At 40.4% G+C, this 22,079-nt stretch overlaps 1 protein-coding gene and 1 pseudogene across 2 annotated transcripts; one reads left to right on the top strand and one right to left on the bottom strand.

Moving 5' to 3' along the window:
* Nucleotides 1–7,832: 7,832 nt before the first annotated feature.
* On the top strand, nt 7,833–21,758 carry Pcdh18 (protocadherin 18). 2 transcript variants are annotated; one of them, NM_001439496.1, is given in 4 exon segments: nt 7,833–10,732; nt 11,562–11,647; nt 11,738–11,901; nt 19,813–21,758. In NM_001439496.1, coding segments are annotated over 4 exon segments (3,405 nt in total). In that variant the 5' UTR covers nt 7,833–8,245; the 3' UTR covers nt 20,481–21,758.
* LOC148006685 (U2 spliceosomal RNA) lies at nt 14,186–14,260 on the bottom strand (annotated as a pseudogene).
* Nucleotides 21,759–22,079: the final 321 nt, after the last annotated feature.

The raw sequence follows: 22,079 nt of genomic DNA, 5'->3' as shown, positions 1-22,079 counted from the left end.
AATAAGGTCTACTTTCTGCTTTGTTACTCTATATTTAATCTATGTGAAGTTCTGTTTCTTGTAGCTATACAGCTATCCTGATGTATATGATGTTCTGATGTCCAGATGATGATTAAGAAACATTTAATAGGATAGCCCAGCATCTTCATAGCATCAGCAGCAAGATGGCTGACACTCAGCTCATGACGGGATCACTGATGTCTGGTATGCAGCACTGGAAGTGTGCTAGCTTTTGCTTTCGTATCATGTGATATGAAAGGAAAGCTCACTCTTAACAGGTTTTGTCCACATTCTATTACTATTTATATCTTAACCTGTGTTAGTGATGATAAGCATTTCAGTGCATATTACTATAGAGAGAAATAAATTACATAATAGTATAAGGCATGTTATAAATATTATATATATGTGTGTATATGTGTATATATATACATATATATATAATCCATTTGAATGCAAAGGTTTTCCATAATTATGACTTAATTTTATTGCATTCTAAGAATTACATTTCATTGCTAGATATGATACTGCTATTTTAGGTGATCATTTTTTTTTACATTTTGCTAAACAAACCATTTTCTTAACTTTTAAAATATGCAGTTGTTAAAATGGTTTACTTCATTTGAAAAGCTATTTTTTATTTATTATTTTAAGATGCTTTATGGCTTCACTGAGAATCTGCTTGAGCTTAAAGTACTCTGGATAGACAACATCTGGCATAATTGGCCAATTTATCATAATTAAATTAATTTATCCAAATATGAAAGAAAATGTACTTGGTGACAGTAAGAGAGGTGTAATGCACACATCAATGGTAGCCCGTTATGTGCCTTACCAGAGACAGCCATTATTTCATTAAAGCTTCAGCTCCTCTTCTCAGGTTTGTTCCCTTTGAAATATTACATACATATAAATATACAAACACATGCACAAATGACATTTGATAGTGGGTGCTATGTTCTGTCGTTAGGTGATTGTATATTTACACAAAGAAAGATTGCTGTAATTTCACTAGGCTACCGTCTTAGAACACCACCGCGATAAATGTCCACCTCTGTGGATTAGAGCAGCCCCACTTGAGATGATGGGTATAGTCCAGATACATCTGATGCTTGCTCATACACAACATTGCTCTCCTTTGTGAGTAGCAAAGGGGTGAGCATCTGTATTTCCGGAAATCAGCTTCAAAGCTAGGGACACTCTCCATTTACAGCCCATGAATCATTTGTTTCCTTGACTTGATGAAATCTTAATTATTTTCCATAGAAGCTGTTTTTGAAAGGATATCAACTTCATCTTTCTCATGAAAAATTAAGTTCCTATAATTTTGATAATACTGTTTTTAACTATACTGTAAATTTCTCGATTAAATTTCCCTTAAAGAATCCCAAGTAGTTGTTGAAAATTTTGTAAGTAATTTTTGTACAAATATTAAGAAAATTAGCAACAGGATTCTGGTGTTGCCAACAATATAATTATATTTCATAATAGTGTTTCTATTACATTATTCATGTCAATATTCAATAATACATATTAAGCTCATTATATTAAATATTTCTGTTCCAGATGCTTCATTCTAATTTAAAGCACCATGAAAAAATAATTGCCTCGATTTTCACCCCTTAAGAGGATGTGCACAGTTATCCTCTGTAATCTTTGAACTTTTATCTTGAGAATGGTCAGTGGTCTATAAGGAGTGGAATGCCCAAAGTTGGAATGCTCAAATGCTTAGCCAAATAAAACATTTAGTAAGGTGCATCCAAAAGGTGTATTTATAAGGTTGATTTTAAAGATAAGCACAGACAATACCCAAGAACAGAGAGTACACTTTCTGCATGCCCCACTCATTTACTTAGTCCTGAGCAAGACGTGGCTAAGTACAAAAGAAAGCAACACTCTCCCTCAGTGAAGGAATGGCGAAGGATGAAGTTATGTTGTGAGTGAATAAAAACAACAGCATAAGGAACTTTATAATGTTCATGTGCCTATCAGATACGAGGCATAGAGTATATGTATATGTGCATGTGTACGTTTGTGTGTATATGATGTGTATGTGTATGTGTATGTGTATGCATATGTACAGGATATGTATATAGGTATGCATATGTATATACATATGCATATAGGTCATGACACTGGAAATGTTTTGCTTTCGGAAATTTCTGTCAAAAAAGAGCAAGATCCCTTTTTCTGAAAAGAAAAATGCTTTCCTGAAGTAAACACTATATGCCCTAAATGGATAAACAGGATGATGTCTAGAATAAGATACTGAATCCAAAGGGAAGCTTCATTTCCTTCCCCACTATGAAATTAATCAGAGAAAATTTTCTTATATCAATTCTACTTAATGCTCTTGAATTAATAATGTCTAAGCTCAGGCCCTTCTTACAGTAATCATCTCCATGTGCCGATTTTCTCTACACTCCCTGGAAGAGTGTTTTCCCAGCCATAGAATTAATTACCATCCTGTTAGGACACCTCTCACTGCTGACAATAGATGACCCTGTATAAACATATCTCTGACATCAATGTACATGGAAACCACCCAAAGATCTTAGTGAGATGCAATGTGTTTAAGTAAGATTAGTTGCTGCCTGAAATTCTGTGTTTTCCACAAGGCTCCATATGAAACCCTGGCTGTTGCTCCATACTGCCATCTCTGACTGACCAGTTTTGCTTTAAGAATGGAGATTCATTTCACTCCAAGTCTTCATGGGTACAACTATGGCAATTATGTCTGCTGAAATTAATACTTTAGATAATGCTCTTGAGGGAGTGGATTTAGGAAGCCAAGCATGATGGTGCACATGCTTAATCCAAGCACTGTGGAGGCAGAATCAAGTGGCCTTCTATGAATTTGAGGCCCTGGTGATCTACACAGCAAAAGCCAGGGCTACATAGAGAAACCATGTCTCAAAACACAGAAAAACAAAACAACCCAGGAACAGATTTAAGGGCTAATCCTAATGTCAACCTTGCTGAATCTTGTTGATCGACCCAGTTGCAGATTTTGATTAGGATTCTAGGGCTCAATTTCCATTCTCCAGATTTCTGGGTGTGCCTGTGTTAGTCCCCTCATTTCAATCTCGAATTTCAGAACCTACCTGTTTTGGAAGACCTTGAGTCATAAAATGAATAGCAACTCACCTAGATGTACCTCATTTGGACACAGAAGATCATCTTCTGCCAAACTTTAAGTCACCTGCTGGAACTTGGCATAGCCCTCTTGGCAGGATATCTCAGATCCTGACTGTCCATGCAGACACGATTAACCTACCACCTGTCACTCCAGTCAGTAGATTCCAGCTCTTTCTGGCTCTTGGCTTCTGCTGCCTCCTAAAAAGCCATGTCTCCAGGCGTGTGGCTGTCTGTGGCCATTAGCCAATTTTCTTTTGATCAGAATTTACCAAAGTTTCTTCTGACTCGACAAGTTAAAATTCTGGAGAGAATCTCAATTGCCATTTCTTAACTTAGTTTGATGGCTGTGTGTCAATGGGAAGAAAGTTCTGTTTACTGTCTTTACTATTACATTATTGCCTGGATTACTACAGGGAGTCCAGAGAGAGAGCAACAAAGAAAGATGTCACATAGTTGGGAAAAGGCATGATACTACATTTTTAAATAAAAATTATAATTGACAAATTTTATCTTTCCTTGACCTCAATGAAACATTATATAAAATTAAGATTATTTACACCTTTTAGGTCACATGCCAGATATATATCTGATATAAAGATTATTATGCATCCAGATTTCTCTTAATTGTAGTATTTTTATGATGTAGGATCTAGACATCTACTTGATATGCTTAGTAAATCTTAAGACATTTCCTTCAGTGAAAACACAGCTTTTCAAGATCTTCATATTTCCATATGGCTAGTTTTGTCTATTATGCTTCATAATTTGCCTTCTTAAAGCCAACTGAAGAGACCTTCAGCATCCCAGCTTAAATTACCTAAAAAAGAACAAAGGGTGATAGATATAATACACATTTCCTTCAACAAATGTTAAGCAGAAAACAGACACAGAAAGGTTAAACGTTAAGCACAAAACATATACAGAAAGGCTAAGACAATACCTTTGTCATGTGTCTCCTCTGCCTTGGCCTTTGTGCATTTGCCAATGATTAAGATACTTGCAAGAGTGTTTTGTATGGAGTAACTAGCACAACTACCTGGGAAGGATTATGTGAATCCATTGAAGTTGGGTACATTTCTTCGATTTCTACAACTTTCAGTTGGTGGCACCTGTAATCATTGCCTGGGCTCATCTACCAATCTCTTTCTTTTAGTCAGCTCTGGAGTACTGAGTCTCCTTAACTTCGCTAATCTTTGGCTGATATAGCTTTTTGTCCTTTTCTAATTTCCCAGGATACATTGTAGAGTAATTATTGTGGCTTATCCTGTCCATATGGTGTCAAGGAGAGCTACTTCCTAACAAATATCAAGGGAGATTGAAATGTTAACTCATTGTAGAAGAGGATGAAATATGTGCTTTCTTATGTTTTGGTGGTAGACAGGATGTGATATGGTGAGCTGCAAGTGAATACTTATTACTCTAAAATTCTGACTGCTTTTAAATTGCCATATGCTGTTATGGAATATAGGTTAATGACTATGATGTTTACAAAATTCATGTCTGTATTTTGGAACTGCAGTCTTAACTTTACCTATCGGCAATAACAGACATTTTTCATTCAATATGAGACACTTGGGCTGTAGAGATGAGTCTTAACTTCCCTCACTTGTTAGGAGGGCGGAAAATATTAATGATTCAGGTGTAGAAAGATGACTTTTCATTTAAGAAAAAAGGAATCACAATAGATGGCACATGTGCATGTAAACACGTGTATACACATGCATGTGAATACCCACACACCACCACATGAACCTACAGACATGTAATCACATACAAATCCATTTCTCTATGCATATTGATGGATAAACAAGAGAGGAGGGGTGTGATGGAGAAAATATACCCGACAGACCAGACACAGTCAACTTCAAATCCAAAGGCACAGGGCCATTTTGTTCTCATATCTGAACTCACTTACATGGTCACAGTGTTCAAGCAATGAGAACGCTCCTCTTCCTAGTCAAAGGAGCTGCCATATCTAGGTGATGGATGTTTAGGAACATGCTGTTTGCTTTCTTCCATTGGTTGCCTAAGAAGTTCTTTGAGAAGGTCATCTGCTTGTTAACACATTTGTGAAAGCTTAAAGAAATAAGTTGTATCCGGTCATGGTCAAGGGACTGGGTAAACAAAGCTTACTCATCTTCCCCCTCAGGTGTAGTCTGTGAGATTTGGACTTGTTTGTTTGTTTTGTTTTTGTACTTTGTAGTTGTAAGAAATAATGAAATTTTGAACTGTTAGAATTAGTGAAACATTATACATAGATAGACAGACAGATAGATAGATAGATAGATAGATAGATAGATAGATAGATAGATATTAGAACAGCCCCTGAGTTATACCTTTTACTGAATTGAGATTTGCAACGCAGATGAAGCTGACTTTGAACTCAGAGTTTCACTTGCCTCCCAAGTATTAGTTTAAAGTATCATGCCCTTAGACCCTGGATTCTACCCCTAGTACCATAGGCGGGGGAAAAATGGATACATGATATGTAAACCACTCAGGAAGACATTAGCCTCTGAAAATGAAATTATATTTGGTTTCCATAGTGCTGTAAGTGTAAAAGCCATACTCCATGAGATGGTTCCATGATTGTTAGAGTCATAATCACAGAAACACATTCCGAATGGCTACATCTCACCTGTCAATTTATGATAAACACCTTGGGGTATGACACTGAAGTCATTTTCATAACATTTGTGATAAAGACTCGATAAAGCACTCTAAACAAACAGAAGACAGATCCTGTAAATGAAGGTGAGCAAGCCAAGGCATGAGTTCTAGCAGTATGCTCACCACATTCACAGAGCTAAGTCCTCAAACTCTTAGGTTTAGATGACTTTGGAATTCTCCCCCTAGTTCTCTAAAGCCTGAACTGATATAATTATTGGCTCAGATTGTTAGGGACATAGGCCAGATGGCTGTGACTTTCTTAAGTCCCAGTTGCTTGTGACAGTTTTCCGAGTTTGTCTATAGGGTTTGGGGATCAGCAGTTTGAAAGGGTGGCAAACTTGTAAAATGGCATTATTCATGGGGCACAGTGTTCATCAGCGTGACCTAGCACTAACCACATTCATTACAGACATTCCTATTCTGCACAATTTGACACACAGCACTGGTTTTGGGGTGTGTGGGGGAAGACAATGGCTCATAAAATGCTTTTGAATGCTTAAAATGAAGGAGAGTTTGTACTGGGACTCTTCTCTGATTTCTTCTTGGGGAAGAATCTTCCCGGTGACTGTGGCTGAGTTCTGCTGAGAGTAAGCAAAGCGGAAAAAATCAGAAAATTACTTTTTTTAAAATGTGTTTCTGGGGGCAAAATAGGAGAAAATAAATGGAAAATAAAGTTACAGGGAGATTTTGTGAAGCAGGGAATTTGCAAGTAGCTGAAGACAGCTGAGGAATAATGCAAAAGGTGGGGGGAGGGTAAGCAAGAATGGAGCCAGAGTGATAAACTTAAAAGGAGGCGCAGAGCAGAAAGAACATCATAAATAAGCGTATTTCCCAATGAGAATACCATATCAACCCCGTGACCTGGATACAGCACCATACTCCTGAGATATTTCAAGCACTCTGATGCACACGAAATGCAATTTTCAGCTCAGGCATTTTATTTCTCAGTGTAAACAACATTTGGGTTTTTAAAATACATATCTGGAAACTGTTTTCATAAATAATGTATGTATTATAAAAATTTGACTTGTAAACCATTGAGCCCATGTCCCCTCAGCACTCATTGTGAAAACTCACTCTGGATAGATAGTGCTCCATTGGAAGAATTCGCTAGGCGAATGCTATCAATTTTACCCAAGCTATCAATTTTGCCCAAGATAAATAGATTTTTTTTTAAGTGCAAGACAAATATCAGGAAAGATTTTTGCTCAAACTAAAGAAAGGGCTGAAATAAGGTAGTATTCCTTTGCTAATTAGTTCCAAACTCTGAGGTGTTCCTTTAAATCTTGCTAATTAAGAGAAATCAGGAGTGCGAGATAGGCCCCTTTCTTATCTTCAAAGAGAAAAAAGATGAAAGAAAGAAGAAAATGAAACCTCTCCACTTGGGCTGTTCTTTAAAACAGAGCTCCAAGAAAATCGGCTTGTGTGCTCCTTGGAGGAGAAAAGACCCGCCGAGGGGGAGGGGAAGGTGCATAATTAGAAGCAAGTTTCCCCATTTTATTAAATTCCTCCACCAACAAAATTCACTTGGAGGTATTTTAAGTGAAACCAGCAGTTAAGGAACCCTGAAAAAAAAGCAAGATGATTACATGTTTGTGGCAGAAGAAAAGGGCAATTAAGAAAACAAGAACTATTTAATGTGCCATATAAATACAGGCGACCAGAAGTTGATTTAAAGTTTTTTCTTCCTTTCTTTTTCCTTTCCCTCCCAGTCTCCCCACCCCCATTCCCCTCTCCTGCTGTAATTTGTCTCCCCTTTGTCGCGGCACGCTTGGAGAAAGTGGATGGAGATGGAGGAGGGGCGGGGAGGACTGAACCCCACCCCCCGGCCGCGCTCCCGCGCCCCTAGCGGGTCCCCAGCCCGCGCCCGCCACCCTCCCGCTCCCACCCTCCACGCGCGCCCTCCCTCGCTCCGGTGACTCCAGCAGCTTCGGATTTGGAAGCTCGCTGATTGGCTGGAAGCGATTCAACACACGCCAGGCAAAGAGCTTTGTCTGAGTTGAAGTGAAGTTGTAGAGATTTTCAGACTGGAGTCAGCAATCACGGGTGTTTAGTCTGCAGCGGAGCAGAGAAAAGGAAAGGGGGAAAAAAAAATCAAGAATCGCCCGGGAAAGACACACTGCAGACTCCTCCGGCACCCTGCAATAGATGGGGACGGAGTCCACGCAGGGAGGCAGGCCGAGGTGACACGCTGCTCCCAGCCAGGAGGACCGGCAGCCACCCGGACTAGGAGGGGACTTCAGGCTCCTGTCTGGAAGACGCCAAACGGTGTGTATGAAAACTGAAGTTTGCGAGCTGTTAATTGCTGTGTGATTAAGAGTCGCTTTCAAGACTCAGAGACCCGATGTGGCTGAGAGCTCTGAGTGGCGGGGAGGAAGTTGAAGGGATTGCTGGGCTCTTCTAACTGTCCCTGAGAAGGGAATCTAGCAACTGACCAATGCACCAAATAAATACTAAAATGCACTTTAGATTCGCACTTTCACTTCTGATGGCGTTCTTCAGCCACGATGTCCTGGGTAAGAATCTGAAATACAGGATTTATGAGGAGCAGAGGGTCGGATCGGTAATTGCTAGACTATCAGAAGATGTGGCTGATGTTTTACTGAAGCTACCAAATCCTTCTGCCATTCGTTTTCGAGCCATGCCACGGGGGAATTCTCCTCTCCTGGTCGTAAATGAGAATACCGGAGAAATCAGCATAGGGGCTAAAATCGACCGCGAGCAACTATGCCAAAAGAACTTGAACTGTTCGATAGAGTTTGATGTGCTCACTCTGCCGACCGAGCATCTGCAGCTGTTCCATATTGAAGTGGACGTGTTGGACATTAATGACAATTCCCCTCAATTCTCGAGACCCGTCATTCCCATTGAGATATCGGAGAGCGCAGCAGTTGGGACTCGCATCCCTCTGGACAGTGCGTTCGACCCCGATGTTGGGGAAAATTCCCTCCACACCTACTCGCTCTCTGCTAATGATTATTTTAATATCGAAGTGCGGACCAGGACGGACGGGGCCAAGTATGCTGAACTCATAGTGGTGAAAGAGTTGGATCGGGAGCTGAAGGCTAGCTATGAGCTGCAGCTCACGGCCTCTGACATGGGAGTGCCTCAGAGGTCTGGGTCCTCCATCCTGAAAATAAGCATTTCGGATTCCAACGACAACAGCCCGGCCTTTGAGCAGCCCTCTTACACAATACAACTCTTAGAAAACTCCCCAGTTGGAACCTTGCTCCTCGATCTAAATGCCACTGATCCTGATGAGGGCGTTAATGGGAGAATTGTATATTCTTTCAGCAGCCATGTGTCTCCCAAAATTATAGAGACTTTTAGGATCGACTCAGAAAGAGGACACTTGACTCTTTTCAAGCCGGTGGATTATGAAATCACCAAGTCCTATGAGATAGATGTTCAAGCCCAAGATCTGGGTCCCAATTCTATTCCTGCTCATTGCAAAATTATAATTAAGGTCGTGGATGTCAATGACAATAAGCCTGAAATTAGCATAAACCTCATGTCCCCTGGAAAAGAAGAAGTGTCTTATGTTTTTGAAGGGGATCCCATTGATACATTTGTTGCTATCGTCAGGGTTCAAGACAAGGATTCTGGGCTGAATGGGGAAATAATCTGTAAGCTTCATGGGCATGGGCACTTTAAACTTCAGAAGACTTATGAAAACAACTACTTAATCTTGACCAATGCCACTCTGGATAGAGAAAAGAGATCTGAGTACAGTTTGACTGTGATTGCTGAGGACAAGGGAACACCCAGCCTCTCTTCAGTGAGACATTTTACTGTTCAAGTCAATGACATAAATGACAATCCACCTCGCTTCCAGAGGAGCCAATATGAATTTGTCATCTCAGAGAATAATTCGCCAGGGGCGTACATCACCACAGTTACAGCCACCGATCCAGACCTGGGTGAAAATGGGCATGTGACATACACCATTTTGGAGAGTTTTGTCTTGGGAAGTTCCATTACCACGTATGTAACCATTGATCCATCCAATGGCGCCATCTATGCCCTCAGGATCTTTGATCATGAGGAAGTGAGTCAGATCACTTTTGTGGTGGAAGCAAGGGATGGAGGGAGTCAGAAGCAACTCTCAAGCAACACCACAGTTGTGCTGACCATCATTGACGAGAATGACAATGTCCCTGTGGTTGTAGGGCCTGCAATGCACAACAACACTGCAGACATCTCCATCCCCAAAGGAGTCGAAAGTGGTTTCCATGTCACAAGACTAAGGGTAGTGGACAGAGACTCTGGTGCAAATGCTGAATTCACCTGCTCCATAGTAGCTGGTAATGAGGAAAACATCTTTATCATAGATCCAAGGTCATGTGACATCCATACCAACGTCAGCATAGACTCCATTTCCTCCACCGAATGGGCACTTTCAGTTATCATCCAGGACAAGGGCAATCCTCCTCTGCACACCAAAGTCCTCCTGAGGTGCACGGTCTTTGACTATACAGAATCTGTGACAAGCACAGCCATGACTTCTGTCAGTCACGCATCCTTGGATGTGTCTATGATCATAATTATTTCCTTAGGGGCAATCTGTGCAGTGTTGCTGGTTATTATGGTACTGTTCGCCACGAGGTGCAATAGAGAAAAGAAAGACACCAGGTCCTACAACTGCAGGGTGGCAGAATCCACTTACCAGCATCATCCCAAAAGGCCGTCCAGGCAGATTCACAAAGGAGACATTACACTGGTGCCCACCATCAATGGTACTCTGCCCATCAGATCTCACCACAGATCCTCTCCATCTTCATCTCCAACCTTGGAAAGGGGGCAGATGGGCAGCCGCCAGAGTCACAACAGTCACCAGTCACTCAACAGTTTGGTGACCATCTCCTCAAACCACGTGCCAGAGAATTTTTCATTAGAACTCACCCATGCCACTCCTGCTGTTGAGGTAAGATCATAGCTGCAGCTCCTGGCAAAGCCAGCTGCTGTTAATGCTCAGAGGTTGCACAGTAATCACACCTTTAAGGTTGTCATTGATAAATGACAGTATGCAATTCCACTAGGACGCAAGCCACAGTGTGTGCCTATCTCAAGTAAACAGTGTGGCATATTCTTTATATATATAAATAATTTACTTGTGGCTGTTATGTGTAATGTCTCACATGGGACAGAGTCCCTGCACTTCTCAGAATAAGATGCTGAGAAGGAAAAAAAAATTGAAAGGGACCCAGCTATTCTCATTGTTAAAATTTCTCCTGAAAAAAATCACCCATCTGGGTCTTCAGGATCTCATTCCAATGCATGCCGTCTTTGGAAAACTTTGTGCAGTTTTCTGGCCTTCTGGCATTATTTTAATTACCTGGGCTAACAGTATATTTTACTGAGTTTCTCTTATTTTAATTATATATTTTAAATTTATTTTTAATTATATTTTTCCTCTTGTTTTTTTATATTTGACTGTTTTATCTAAACTGTAAGGGAAAGCGGTTATTTAAAAAGTCTTTCAAGCATGAACAACTCACTTGTGTTTTGAGATGATCCAGATCTCTCTATAATATAATATTCCTATAATATATTTTAACTGTGGTGCCTGCTTGTGCCTTCTGCTTGGCCTAGCATATGTAAATCCCTGACATATAGAAAGTGTGAGTTTAGCATGTAATAACAGGCCATTACCTTTTCTTTCTTAATGCATGTGAATTCGTGAGGAGTTTTTTTCTTCTTCTTCTTTTATTTTTTTTCCCAGAAATCAGTTCTGTCTCTTTGGTCTCCAGCAGGTCTCACAGCTTCTCTCCATGCTCCACCAGGGGCAATATCAGCCACGGCCAAGCTTTCGAGGAAACAAATATTCCAGGAGCTATAGGTATGAATTACCTCTGTGTCAGCTGTTAAGTCGCAGGTAACTTAAATGCTGAAGAATAAAACTGTGTGCTTCTTTCACTGATCTTTCTAGATATGCCCTTCAAGACATGGATAAATTTAGCTTGAAAGACAGTGGCCGTGGAGATAGTGAAGCAGGAGACAGTGATTATGATTTGGGGCGAGATTCTCCAATAGACAGGCTCCTGGGAGAAGGATTCAGTGACCTCTTTCTCACTGATGGAAGAATTCCAGCAGGTAAGAGGGCAATGATAGCTAAATCTTTATTTTCACAGTTAACCACAGTACCAGGATGATGAACAGCTTCTCTTGTGCTTCTATTTCTGCTGCCTTTATCCTTTACACTAAAAATAGGTGTAATCTGTGTACTATTAGCAGTGAACAAGTGTGAGACATTTTAAATTTTTCCTCTCAAAATCCACAATAAGCAGCTGGTAGAGGAGGATTAAATGTGAAGTCTTAATAGGAGAAGGAAGTCGGGAGAGAACACAGAAGAAAACCAAGCCCCTGCCCTCCTCCCTCTGTCCTATCCAGCCAGTGCCATAGGGCACTTCTGAGCAACCCTAGAAAATTACTGGGTGGCTGTTTGTATTCAGACAGCCTGTTTGGTGAATAGTGGTGAAGTGGACTATAATTTGGAGGATGCATTTCCTGTGATGGGAACCAACTCACAAAATCAGAGACTAAAATACACTGGAAAGGGTATACTTTAAGCCCTAAAAATAGGCAAAGGAATGCACCTTTGTAGGTGGTGAGCAGAGCATATTTCATGCCACCTTTCATTTTGAGTCTGTACAGCCATGGAGGAGGAAAACAAACCCAGAGGGGGATTTATAAAGCACACAGCCAGGTGGAGGAAATTCTATTAAGTTTCGAATCAATTTTTTCCTTTTGACTCTTGCCTCTAATTGTGCCCTAGGAACTCTGATTCAACTGAGCAAATGCTGAGAACATTAGTGGCAGCCCTGTTGCTAGGGGCTGTAGAAAGAAATCAACCCTTAGGGGTACAGAAGTTTTCCTCTGACTGTCCACACGTCTTAATTCATTGAGTGCCAATCAAGTGACTGTCGTTTGCAATACACAGAGAAAAGGAACAATAGTTTACTAGTATCTTACTTCCGTGTAACATGTATTTATTTCTGGATTTACTTATTTGTAAAGAAAGTAGGATAGAAAACATGAGGGAATGTACCAGACATTTTGGGAACTTCGGAAGATAGAATTTTAGCTCTCGTGAGTTATAGGAATCATAGTAGCATTGACCTGCCAGCAGCAGTTCTTACCAGCTGTGGCCCTGGGTGTCCTCCGGGCCCCAGTACTCTGGGTTCATATGGAGTCAGGCCTTGCCACTTTACTTATTTATAGTGGTGGCTGTTGGCTTTATATACATTTCAGTGAGGAAGCTGTAACAATTTTAAAGATGTTGATGTTATGCTCACTGGGCTTAGCTGTCCTGGTGTCAGTGACATTAGTGGTCCCCTGTGTTTTCAGATTTGAAAACTAGAAGCTTATAAGGATTACAACAATGTAAACCAAGGCAGGCAGGCTGGGCCTGGTGGAGATGAGACGGTGAGATCTGACCCAATTTTCCCACCCTTAATCTCTCATCTATGACATATATAAAGTAACTAGTGTGTTGTTTTATAAAAAATTGCCTAGCTTGTTTGTCCACCCACCCATCTGCCTCTAGATGCACACGTGCATCTATGTTTGCCCTGGTGTGCCCATGGTTGTGCTGAGAAGGTACTGGATGTCTTCCTCTATTCTCTTAAGAGAGGGTGTCTTCTTTAGAAGTTCTTGGACACAGCTAGCTAGTTGGCCAGCAAGCCTCCAGTATGCCTGTCTCTGCCACAGAATGCTAGGGTCAGAGGCACAAGCAGACATATTTGGCTTGTCCATGGTTGCTGGAGAAAAATACTCAGATCCCCATCCCCTCACCCACCGAACCATCTCCATAGATCCTTACTTGCTTTTATATCTGAAGACATAGCGACCTCTTTGCAACCACTAGATATTGGCTATTTATTGGCAAGACTTAAGACCAGATATTTTATTTCTGGCTAGATAAATGTGTAGACAAATGTCTAATTTCACTGAGGCCTAGTAGGCACATAGTAGACTGTATTTCCAAAGTCACCCATGGAATCTATTATTTTCAATTTATAGATCAACCCAATTTGAAGACAAATCTCTGAAATAGCTGAAGGAACATATATGCTCCAGGACATCGTGCTCACTGACAATCAATTTTATTATTCTGGCTTATATAATGATGCAGCTGGTTGAAGTTCTATGATTCCATGACATTGTGCTGACAGGGCCCTACCCTAGAATAACAGAATTTCCTAGATTAGGTTATTTCATAAGCAAAAGCACATGGGCACAGTGTCACTATTGCAGTAGACATTTTAAAATCGCATAGGGTTCATTTATTGGAATTTTAATTTATCTTGGCAATAAGATGGAGACCACAAATAAACAGTTCTAAAAAGTAACCTTACTATTTGTGGATCTAAACATCTGAGGTTTTTTTTTAAAAAAAAAACTTCAAAATAATATACTACACTTGATCTTAGCCAAAAGGCCGAGAAGCGATAAAATAATATAATCTAAGTAGTTAACTGTTGATGTATTATTTATATACTTATTCATTCATTCATTCACTTATTCACTTGTTCCTTTCTTACAATCCTGGGAATTGAAGCCACAGCACTACACCAATCAAAACTTTGCTTTGCCTCTTCTCAGTGCTTCTCATTTCTGTGATTTTTAGAAAAAAAAGTAGTTATTTTCCATCTTCCCTATATTCCCAGAGTTACCATATTTCTACATGTTCATTGCAGCAGAATTATCTAGAACTAAATCATGATCAACAAGAATAGTAATAAATATTAGACAATAAAGAGATTGGGTTAACTGTAGGTAGGTAAAATTAAACGCTAGAAAACAGCGACTCTTTCCTACTGTGTGTCTTTATCACCATCAATATTACATAGTTGTTCAGAATTATAGACATTGTGTGTGCTTGCCTGTGTTTCCAAATAATTATGTCGTAGGAGGCACATTCCTTCCTTCTCTCACTTCATGCTTCTACATGGGGCTGAACCATTTTCACGTTGCAGAGCTCTGGACCATGAGCAGGGGTTGGCGATGACACCATTGTGTTCATGTTTTGATAGCACGGACTGCATACTGAGTGTCCACAGAGATAACCATCTTTTAATCATGAGCATCACTGTGGTGGCACTGTGTCGATATCCTAGATTCCTATTCATTCTGGCAACTTCTCCAGGCATGCTAGGGTGTAAAACTTGTGGTTTGTTGAAGTATCTACCCAGGAAATACTACGAGCAGAGAAAAACCTTGGTCCACATCTGAATCTTATTAACAGAGCTCAGCACAATTTTCTAAAGTATGTGTATTTTTAGGACGTAAGTGTCTTGTTCCAACTGTTTTTTTTCCTGCATTGATTTGTGAGCAAATATAGATCCTGTTGCATTGCATAGCTTGCCAAAAGGGTCATTTCTGATCATTCATTCTTCTAATTCCCACACAAATGTAGGGTTTTTTTTCTGAGCTAAACAAACATGCATTTTTATCTGTTGACTCATGTTTGTCAGCTCGTTTCTTTCTTCCCCGTTCAACTTTGAACTCCCACACTAAGCACGGGTGTATCCATCTTCCCAGTGAAGGTTGGTGCACATAGGTTTGCGAAGGCTCCCCCACCTAGGCTTCTTCTACCTTTCCTGATTGAGTCTGTTTCACTTTTCATCATCCTTCATCTGTGAGGACTTTAAATACCCATTATTCATTCTGCTCTCTGTTCTCCTTAAGAATCGTAGCTGGCTCCTGGCCTTCCTCTAGTGGCTCATTTCCTGTAGCAACCGGCCCGACTCCTATTCAATGTCTCATGGCTACTCCCACTTTCAAATCGTTACTTCATGCAGTTTTCACAACCTTTTCAGAACATTTTAACATACTTCTTTTTTATTTTTTTACACAAAGTCAATCTCTGACTCTCGTTGCTCAGCAACACTGAGCACATCTATTATCTTTGTATTCAAAGTCCACTGAAATGTGCTCTCAGCCTGTTCTCGATTTTGCCAGTTTTGAATCCTTTGCAGCAGGCAGAGAGGCTTCCCTTCCTACAGCACACCAATGCTTTGTGCACACTGCCCTTTTTCCATGACAAGTGCCTCTTCTTTGCTTCTTGTACCCAATGCTGCTTACATGATGTCTTTTGAAATAGCAGACTTCACATCCATTTCTTTTCCTTTCTGAACATTGCCTGAGCTCCATCTCATTTACTCTGTTACCTGGGTGTCTCAAATATCATTTGTTATATTTGGCTTAGAACTAGATTGCAGTCCCATTTACAGCCAGGCACTGAAGTGGCCCCTATTTGGTGGACTCCTCAAGCATAACCTACTACTTACTCTACAGCTAATGAGTTGCGTGGAGCCCTCTCTTGCACTCACTGCACTGCCCTCCACCCTACTTGTAAGGCACAGAACACTAATAAAGTTCAGTCATGTAGTCACAGAGGAGCTTCTGTTTGTACTTGTCCCAATCTCCAGAAAAGTTATGACCTGACAGGGCTTTTAGATATTCCCAACAAGAACAGAAGAAATGGGTACTGCTTAGCTTTTCTTGATCCTTGTATATGGGCTGGAACATTTTCTGCACTGAAACACATATACACTGTCAAGCACCTGAATCTCAGTGGTCAGGGTGAAATTAGAACATCCATAGCAGTGAGCAAACTTTCCTGTTTCTCTTACGCTCCTTTTTGTTTCATCACACCCCCTCCCCTTTCTTCTCCATTGTCTCTGTCCACCTGATTTTCTGTTATCCTTTCCATGAATCTGCCTTCTTATCTTTCTTTTTCTATTTTCACGAATATGTGTGGGGTGTACATGTGTGTCTATGTATGTTTGCATGTATGTGGGCATTTGTGTGTGGTGTGTGTGGCTGTATGTGGGTTCCTGTCCTCGTTAGGGTTTTGCTGCTGTGAACAGACACCATGACCAAGGTAACTCTGATAGGACATTTAATTGGGGCTGGTTTACAGGTTCAGAGGTTCAGTCCATTATCATCAAGGTGGGAACATGGCAGTGTCTAAGCAGGCATGGTGCAGGAGGAGCTGAGAGTTCTACATCTTCATCTGAAGACTACTAGCAAAATACTGATTTCCAGGCTGCTAGGATGAGGGCCTTAAAGCTCACACCCACAGTGTCACACCTATTCCAACAAGCCACACCTCCTAATAGTGCCAGTCTTAGGCCAAGCATATATTAACCATCACATTCCACTCCCTGGCTTGCTTAACTTGCTTTCTTATAGAACCCAGGACTACCAGCCCAGATATGGCACCACCCACAAGGGACTCTCAAACTTGATCACTAATTGAGAAAATGCCTTACAGCTAGATCTCATGGAGGCATGTCCTCAAGGGAGACTCCTTTCTCTGTGATAACTCTAGCTTGTGTCACACAGAACCAGTTGACACACAGAACCAGCCAGCACAGTACCCATGCATGCAGCATTCTGTAATAATGCCCCAAATCATCCTCAATAGCGCTTCCCTCCTAATCAATGAGGAAGAATCTTACAATAACCCCAAAGCTCCTGAAGGAAGTGCTCTAGCTAGGCAGTGTGTTCTCAGGATCCCTTGTCTCCACTATCCAAGGAATGGTGGCCCACCACACATTCCCCGGGCATGTCCATGGCTTCTGAGGATCCTAAATCCAGACCTCATACTTATTCAGCAAGTACTTTACCTGCTGACCATGTTTCCAGCTCTTCTCTACATTTGTAAGTTAATTAATTATTTTACAATTAAATGATCATTTATATATTGTGCTATAAATACCCTCCTTCCACTGTTTAACAAGCATTCCTAAGATATTGGTGCTAGTCACGTGGTTCATGCTCTTCTATTATCTTGCTGCTTACATGCTCAGCACATTCAGGTTATGAGAAAAGTTACATATGGTCAAGATACGTAGAATCCCAGGTAATGTTTTTGTCCTCATTAAAGGAAATCAAATCCAGGTAAGGCAGTACAGCAAAGATGTCCTTCCTAAGCTTAAAGCCATAAAGAACAACAACACCAGGTCTGTTCTCTTTTCTTCCATCAGGGTGGAGGTAATAAATATCCACAGGCCTCCTTTCTATGTTCAGAGACCCAGAGATCAAAGCAGGGGTGCCAAGTGTGAGTGGGGGAATCACCACTGTGATTATTCTTTGATGAGGAAACCTAGGTGCTGTTTGTAAGGTATACCAGTTGTTTTTCAATACCCTTTCTTTGTTTTCTCCACTGAAAGGGTTAAAACAGGATTGGCTAATATTTCCATATAGCGTAATACCTGAAGGATGGTCATCTAAACCTGAGTTTTATTGCAATTACCCTGTTTGTTCAGATGAATCTCTCACCACAGCATAATGAGACAGCCAGTCCTCAAAGAACAAAGTTCCCTGTCTGGAGTCTCTTACACTTTCCCTGGTGTTTTCTTATGATTTTTAATTTGTAGATTCTTATAACCCAGACCCTTTTCTTATAGCACTTAGTCTCATTTTTAGTATTGTTTTGTTCTTTTTTTTTCCCATTTTTTCCTTTTAAACTAAGAATAGAAGTCCAGAGGGAGCTAAAGACCAAAATTAGCATAGAGGTCAGTGATAAAGAGCAGTGACTTCCACACAGTTAAGGATCATTATTCATCCCTATCTGCTTACTCATCCAGAAACTAGAGGTCCCATATTCTCTGTACAGTTCCTTTACCAGACTGGGGACATAGTGCTTATACTAGGTGATTTGTTTACCCTAGAAATGAGTGTGGCATGTGATAATTTCAACAGTGACAGGGCTGGAAATCTGCTCTCAGCAGCTGTATCTATAAACTCAGATCCCTGTGGTCAGCATCAATCCTGGTTTCTTTCAGATACAAGAGCTACTTTACATTTTTATAATTCTGTCCTTTGTCTTAAAATGAAATGGTATTTTAAAGAAATGGTGCTTTCTCTGAAGTAACTAGTTGTTGTACAGAAGACATTTCATATCTTTGGATAACTCAATTTTTAATGCATTTTAGCAAGTCTGTAAACTGAGTTTAGAGATCCTCCTCTATTTTTCTGCTTTTCTCAGGTGTAGTGGTCTCGATGAATTCAGCCACTCACATTCCACTAGGGAACTGGAAAATATGGGAGGATCAAAGAATATACTTTTCATATTCTTCAGCTTCCAATGACTTTTTCACGTAATTGAACATTATTTTAAACCCTAAATAAATACTTTATAACGAGACAACTCAGGATACTTAAGGTACTAATTCAGAGCACCTTGAATTGCTATTTTAATAGACCAGTGAATAATGGATACAACCCATAAGGAAGACTAATAAGTCCTGCTGGGACAAGACATCCCCAAAGTGGGGTGGTACCCAAGGGGGTTTCCCTTCTCTGAGGAGAGGGTATGGGGATAATGGGAGAGGAGCTTTTAGGAGTGGGAGTGGAAAGAGAGGATGGAGGGGGTCTTTGAGTGGGATGTAAAGTGAATTTAAAAGAAAGAGAGAGAGAGAGAGAGAAAGAAAGAAAGAAAGAAAGAAAGAAAGAAAGAAGGAAAGAAAGAAAGACAGACAGACAGACAGACTAATAAAGACACTAGCCAGAGAACTGGTGTTTCAGTGCAGGTCAAGTGCTTGTTTTCAAGAAGGATAGGGAAAAATATATTGTTTGCCTGCTGTTATTCAAAACTAAAAGGTTCATCCTAAGTTCTTTTCCCAGATGTTGTCATTGTTTATGTTAATCTTTTGTTGGATTATCTAAGTCTTAGCCTTTCTTGGACACATTCACATATAAATAATGATCTCTTTACTATATTTCTTATGTTCACAGTAGACCACTAAAAATAATTATTCCCTTTCCTTCAGTAAATGGAGGACTATAACACAAGCATGACATCTGGTCCAGAGAGCCAACATACACATGAAAATTATAACCGTAGTCTATCTCATGTGCATCTTGACAGATTAACATTATGACACTAGAAGAAAACCTTCTCTTCCTACCATAAGAATAAGAGGACATTTCCCATTGCTTTGGGTGATGCCTTGTGTAATAATGGACTCTCCTTGCTTTGTTTGCTCTCAGCCATGAGGCTATGTACGGAGGAATGCAGAGTCCTGGGCCACTCTGACCAGTGCTGGATGCCTCCACTGCCCTCGCCATCCTCAGACTACAGAAGCAACATGTTCATCCCCGGAGAAGAGTTCCCGGCTCAACCTCAACAACAGCATTCTCATCCGGGCCTTGATGATGACAGTCAGCCTGCCGAATCTGGGGAGAAAAAAAAGAGCTTTTCCACCTTTGGGAAGGATTCCCCTAGCGACGAGGACTCGGGGGACTCTAGCACATCATCTCTGCTATCAGAAATGAACAGTGTGTTCCAACGCCTCCTCCCCGCATCCCTAGATACCTATTCTGAATGCAGCGAAGTGGACCGGTCCAACTCCCTGGAACGTCGAAAGGGTCCAGCACAGGGCAAAACTGGGGGTTACCCACAAGGGGTTGCAGCCTGGGCAGCCAGCACACATTTTCAGAACCCCACCAGCAGCTCTGGGACCCCTCTGGGGACTCACTCCAGTGTGCAGCCTTCTTCCAAGTGGTTGCCAGCTATGGAGGAGATCCCTGAAAACTACGAGGAAGATGATTTTGACAATGTGCTAAACCATCTTAGTGATGGGAAACACGAACTCATGGATGCCAGCGAGCTGGTAGCTGAGATCAACAAACTGCTTCAAGATGTCCGCCAGAGCTAGAAGACTTTAGCTGAACCGTTGTGTTTCCATGTGTGTGGAATTAGGGGGCAGGGAAAACCCCGGAAAAAAACTGGCGTTGCCAAATAGTTGCATTTATCATAAATGTGTCTGTGTATATTGAATATTAAATACTGTATTTTCGTATGTACACGATGCAAGTGTGATTATTTTAATCTGTATTTTAAAAATACATTTGTACCTTATATTTATGTGTAATTTAACAGACAAATTTTATTTTTTTACTCCCATGACAAACATGTTTTTCCTAATCATACAGAAATTAGCCACTGTTTGAATCTGTATCCTTTTCAACCAAAGTTACTGCTTAGCATAGAAGTAGGGGCAGAATTATTCAGCTGTATGAACAACACCACTAACGCATTATGTAATTCTTAGTTTCATTAAATGATGCTCCTTCCTTTTCAATATTTACAAAAAAATTAAGCATTGCTAGAAACATTAAACAATTTTTCAATTACTATTTCACTGCTTTCTGTTAGCTATGATAGATAACTTCTTAAGGCAAAATGGAGGAAGGAAGTAAACTTAGTTTACACCTAGAAGCTTCCTGAGGTGTTCATGGGAAGGCAATGGCATGTGAATTCTTCATAGCAATGATGTTCGAGTCAGTGTTGCCTGGCAGTGGCTCCCAGACTTTCAGTGTATCACGCTGGCTTGGTCATGAGAGTATTTTTTCCAGTAGCAAAATATCTGCTTATAATGAAACTAAATGGTGAATTTGATCCTTGCCCTATGAAATACGATCTAATGATGTGAAATCTGTGCTCTAAATGGATAACATTCTGTTATCTACCAGCATGGAGTGTTTATTAACAGTGATCTCCCCCTCCGGGGTAGTAAACATAATTGATGTATCTGAAACTTTATGTGAATCGCCCTCCCCCTTCCATCATCATACTTGAACATTTGAATCGACTACATTGTCTTTTTTTGGCTATAATTATTCACGTTTAGCTTTTGTCTCTTGTGCATGCTTTCACAGTTTTGCTTGTATTTTTAGCATATGAACATTTATAAAGTCACTTTCTTTTGTTACTGCAATTTTGTCTGATTTATTGTGTGACAAATGCAAACTTTATTTATTGTGCTGTTATCTTCTGTGTGGAATGCCTTGGTAAGCGAGAATCTTAGTATGACTATTATCATTTATGTCCAAGCTTCTATGAATGTTATTTCTATTAATACACTATCTTGATTGTACTCTTCAGAAAATTTTACTGTCAGTGAAAAATAAAAGGAATATTAAAGCAAAGCTAAGGAACTGTCTATAAGTCAGACCTCTGCTTTGATGTGTTTAAATGCTTTGCATGCTCAAAATTCTCCCTGAGGGGGGATTCAAGGTTGGGCATCAAATGACAGATAATAAACAGCCAACACACACACACACATACATACACACACACACACACACACACACACACACACACACACAAACACAAATACATATGCAGGCACGCTGAAAAGGGAATGAATTAGAGATCTGTATAAGAAAGAAAATAACTGATGGAGTTTCTTCTGTATTTTTCCTAAGTGTATTTGGAGTAAAAACAAAAACCACAACTAGTAACAGATTAACTA

Source organism: Rattus norvegicus, chromosome 2, assembly GCF_021556685.1.
Source record: "Rattus norvegicus strain SHRSP/BbbUtx chromosome 2, alternate assembly SHRSP_T2T, whole genome shotgun sequence".
Taxonomy (NCBI): Eukaryota; Metazoa; Chordata; class Mammalia; order Rodentia; family Muridae; genus Rattus; species Rattus norvegicus.
This window is presented reverse-complemented; position numbering and strand designations above follow the sequence as displayed.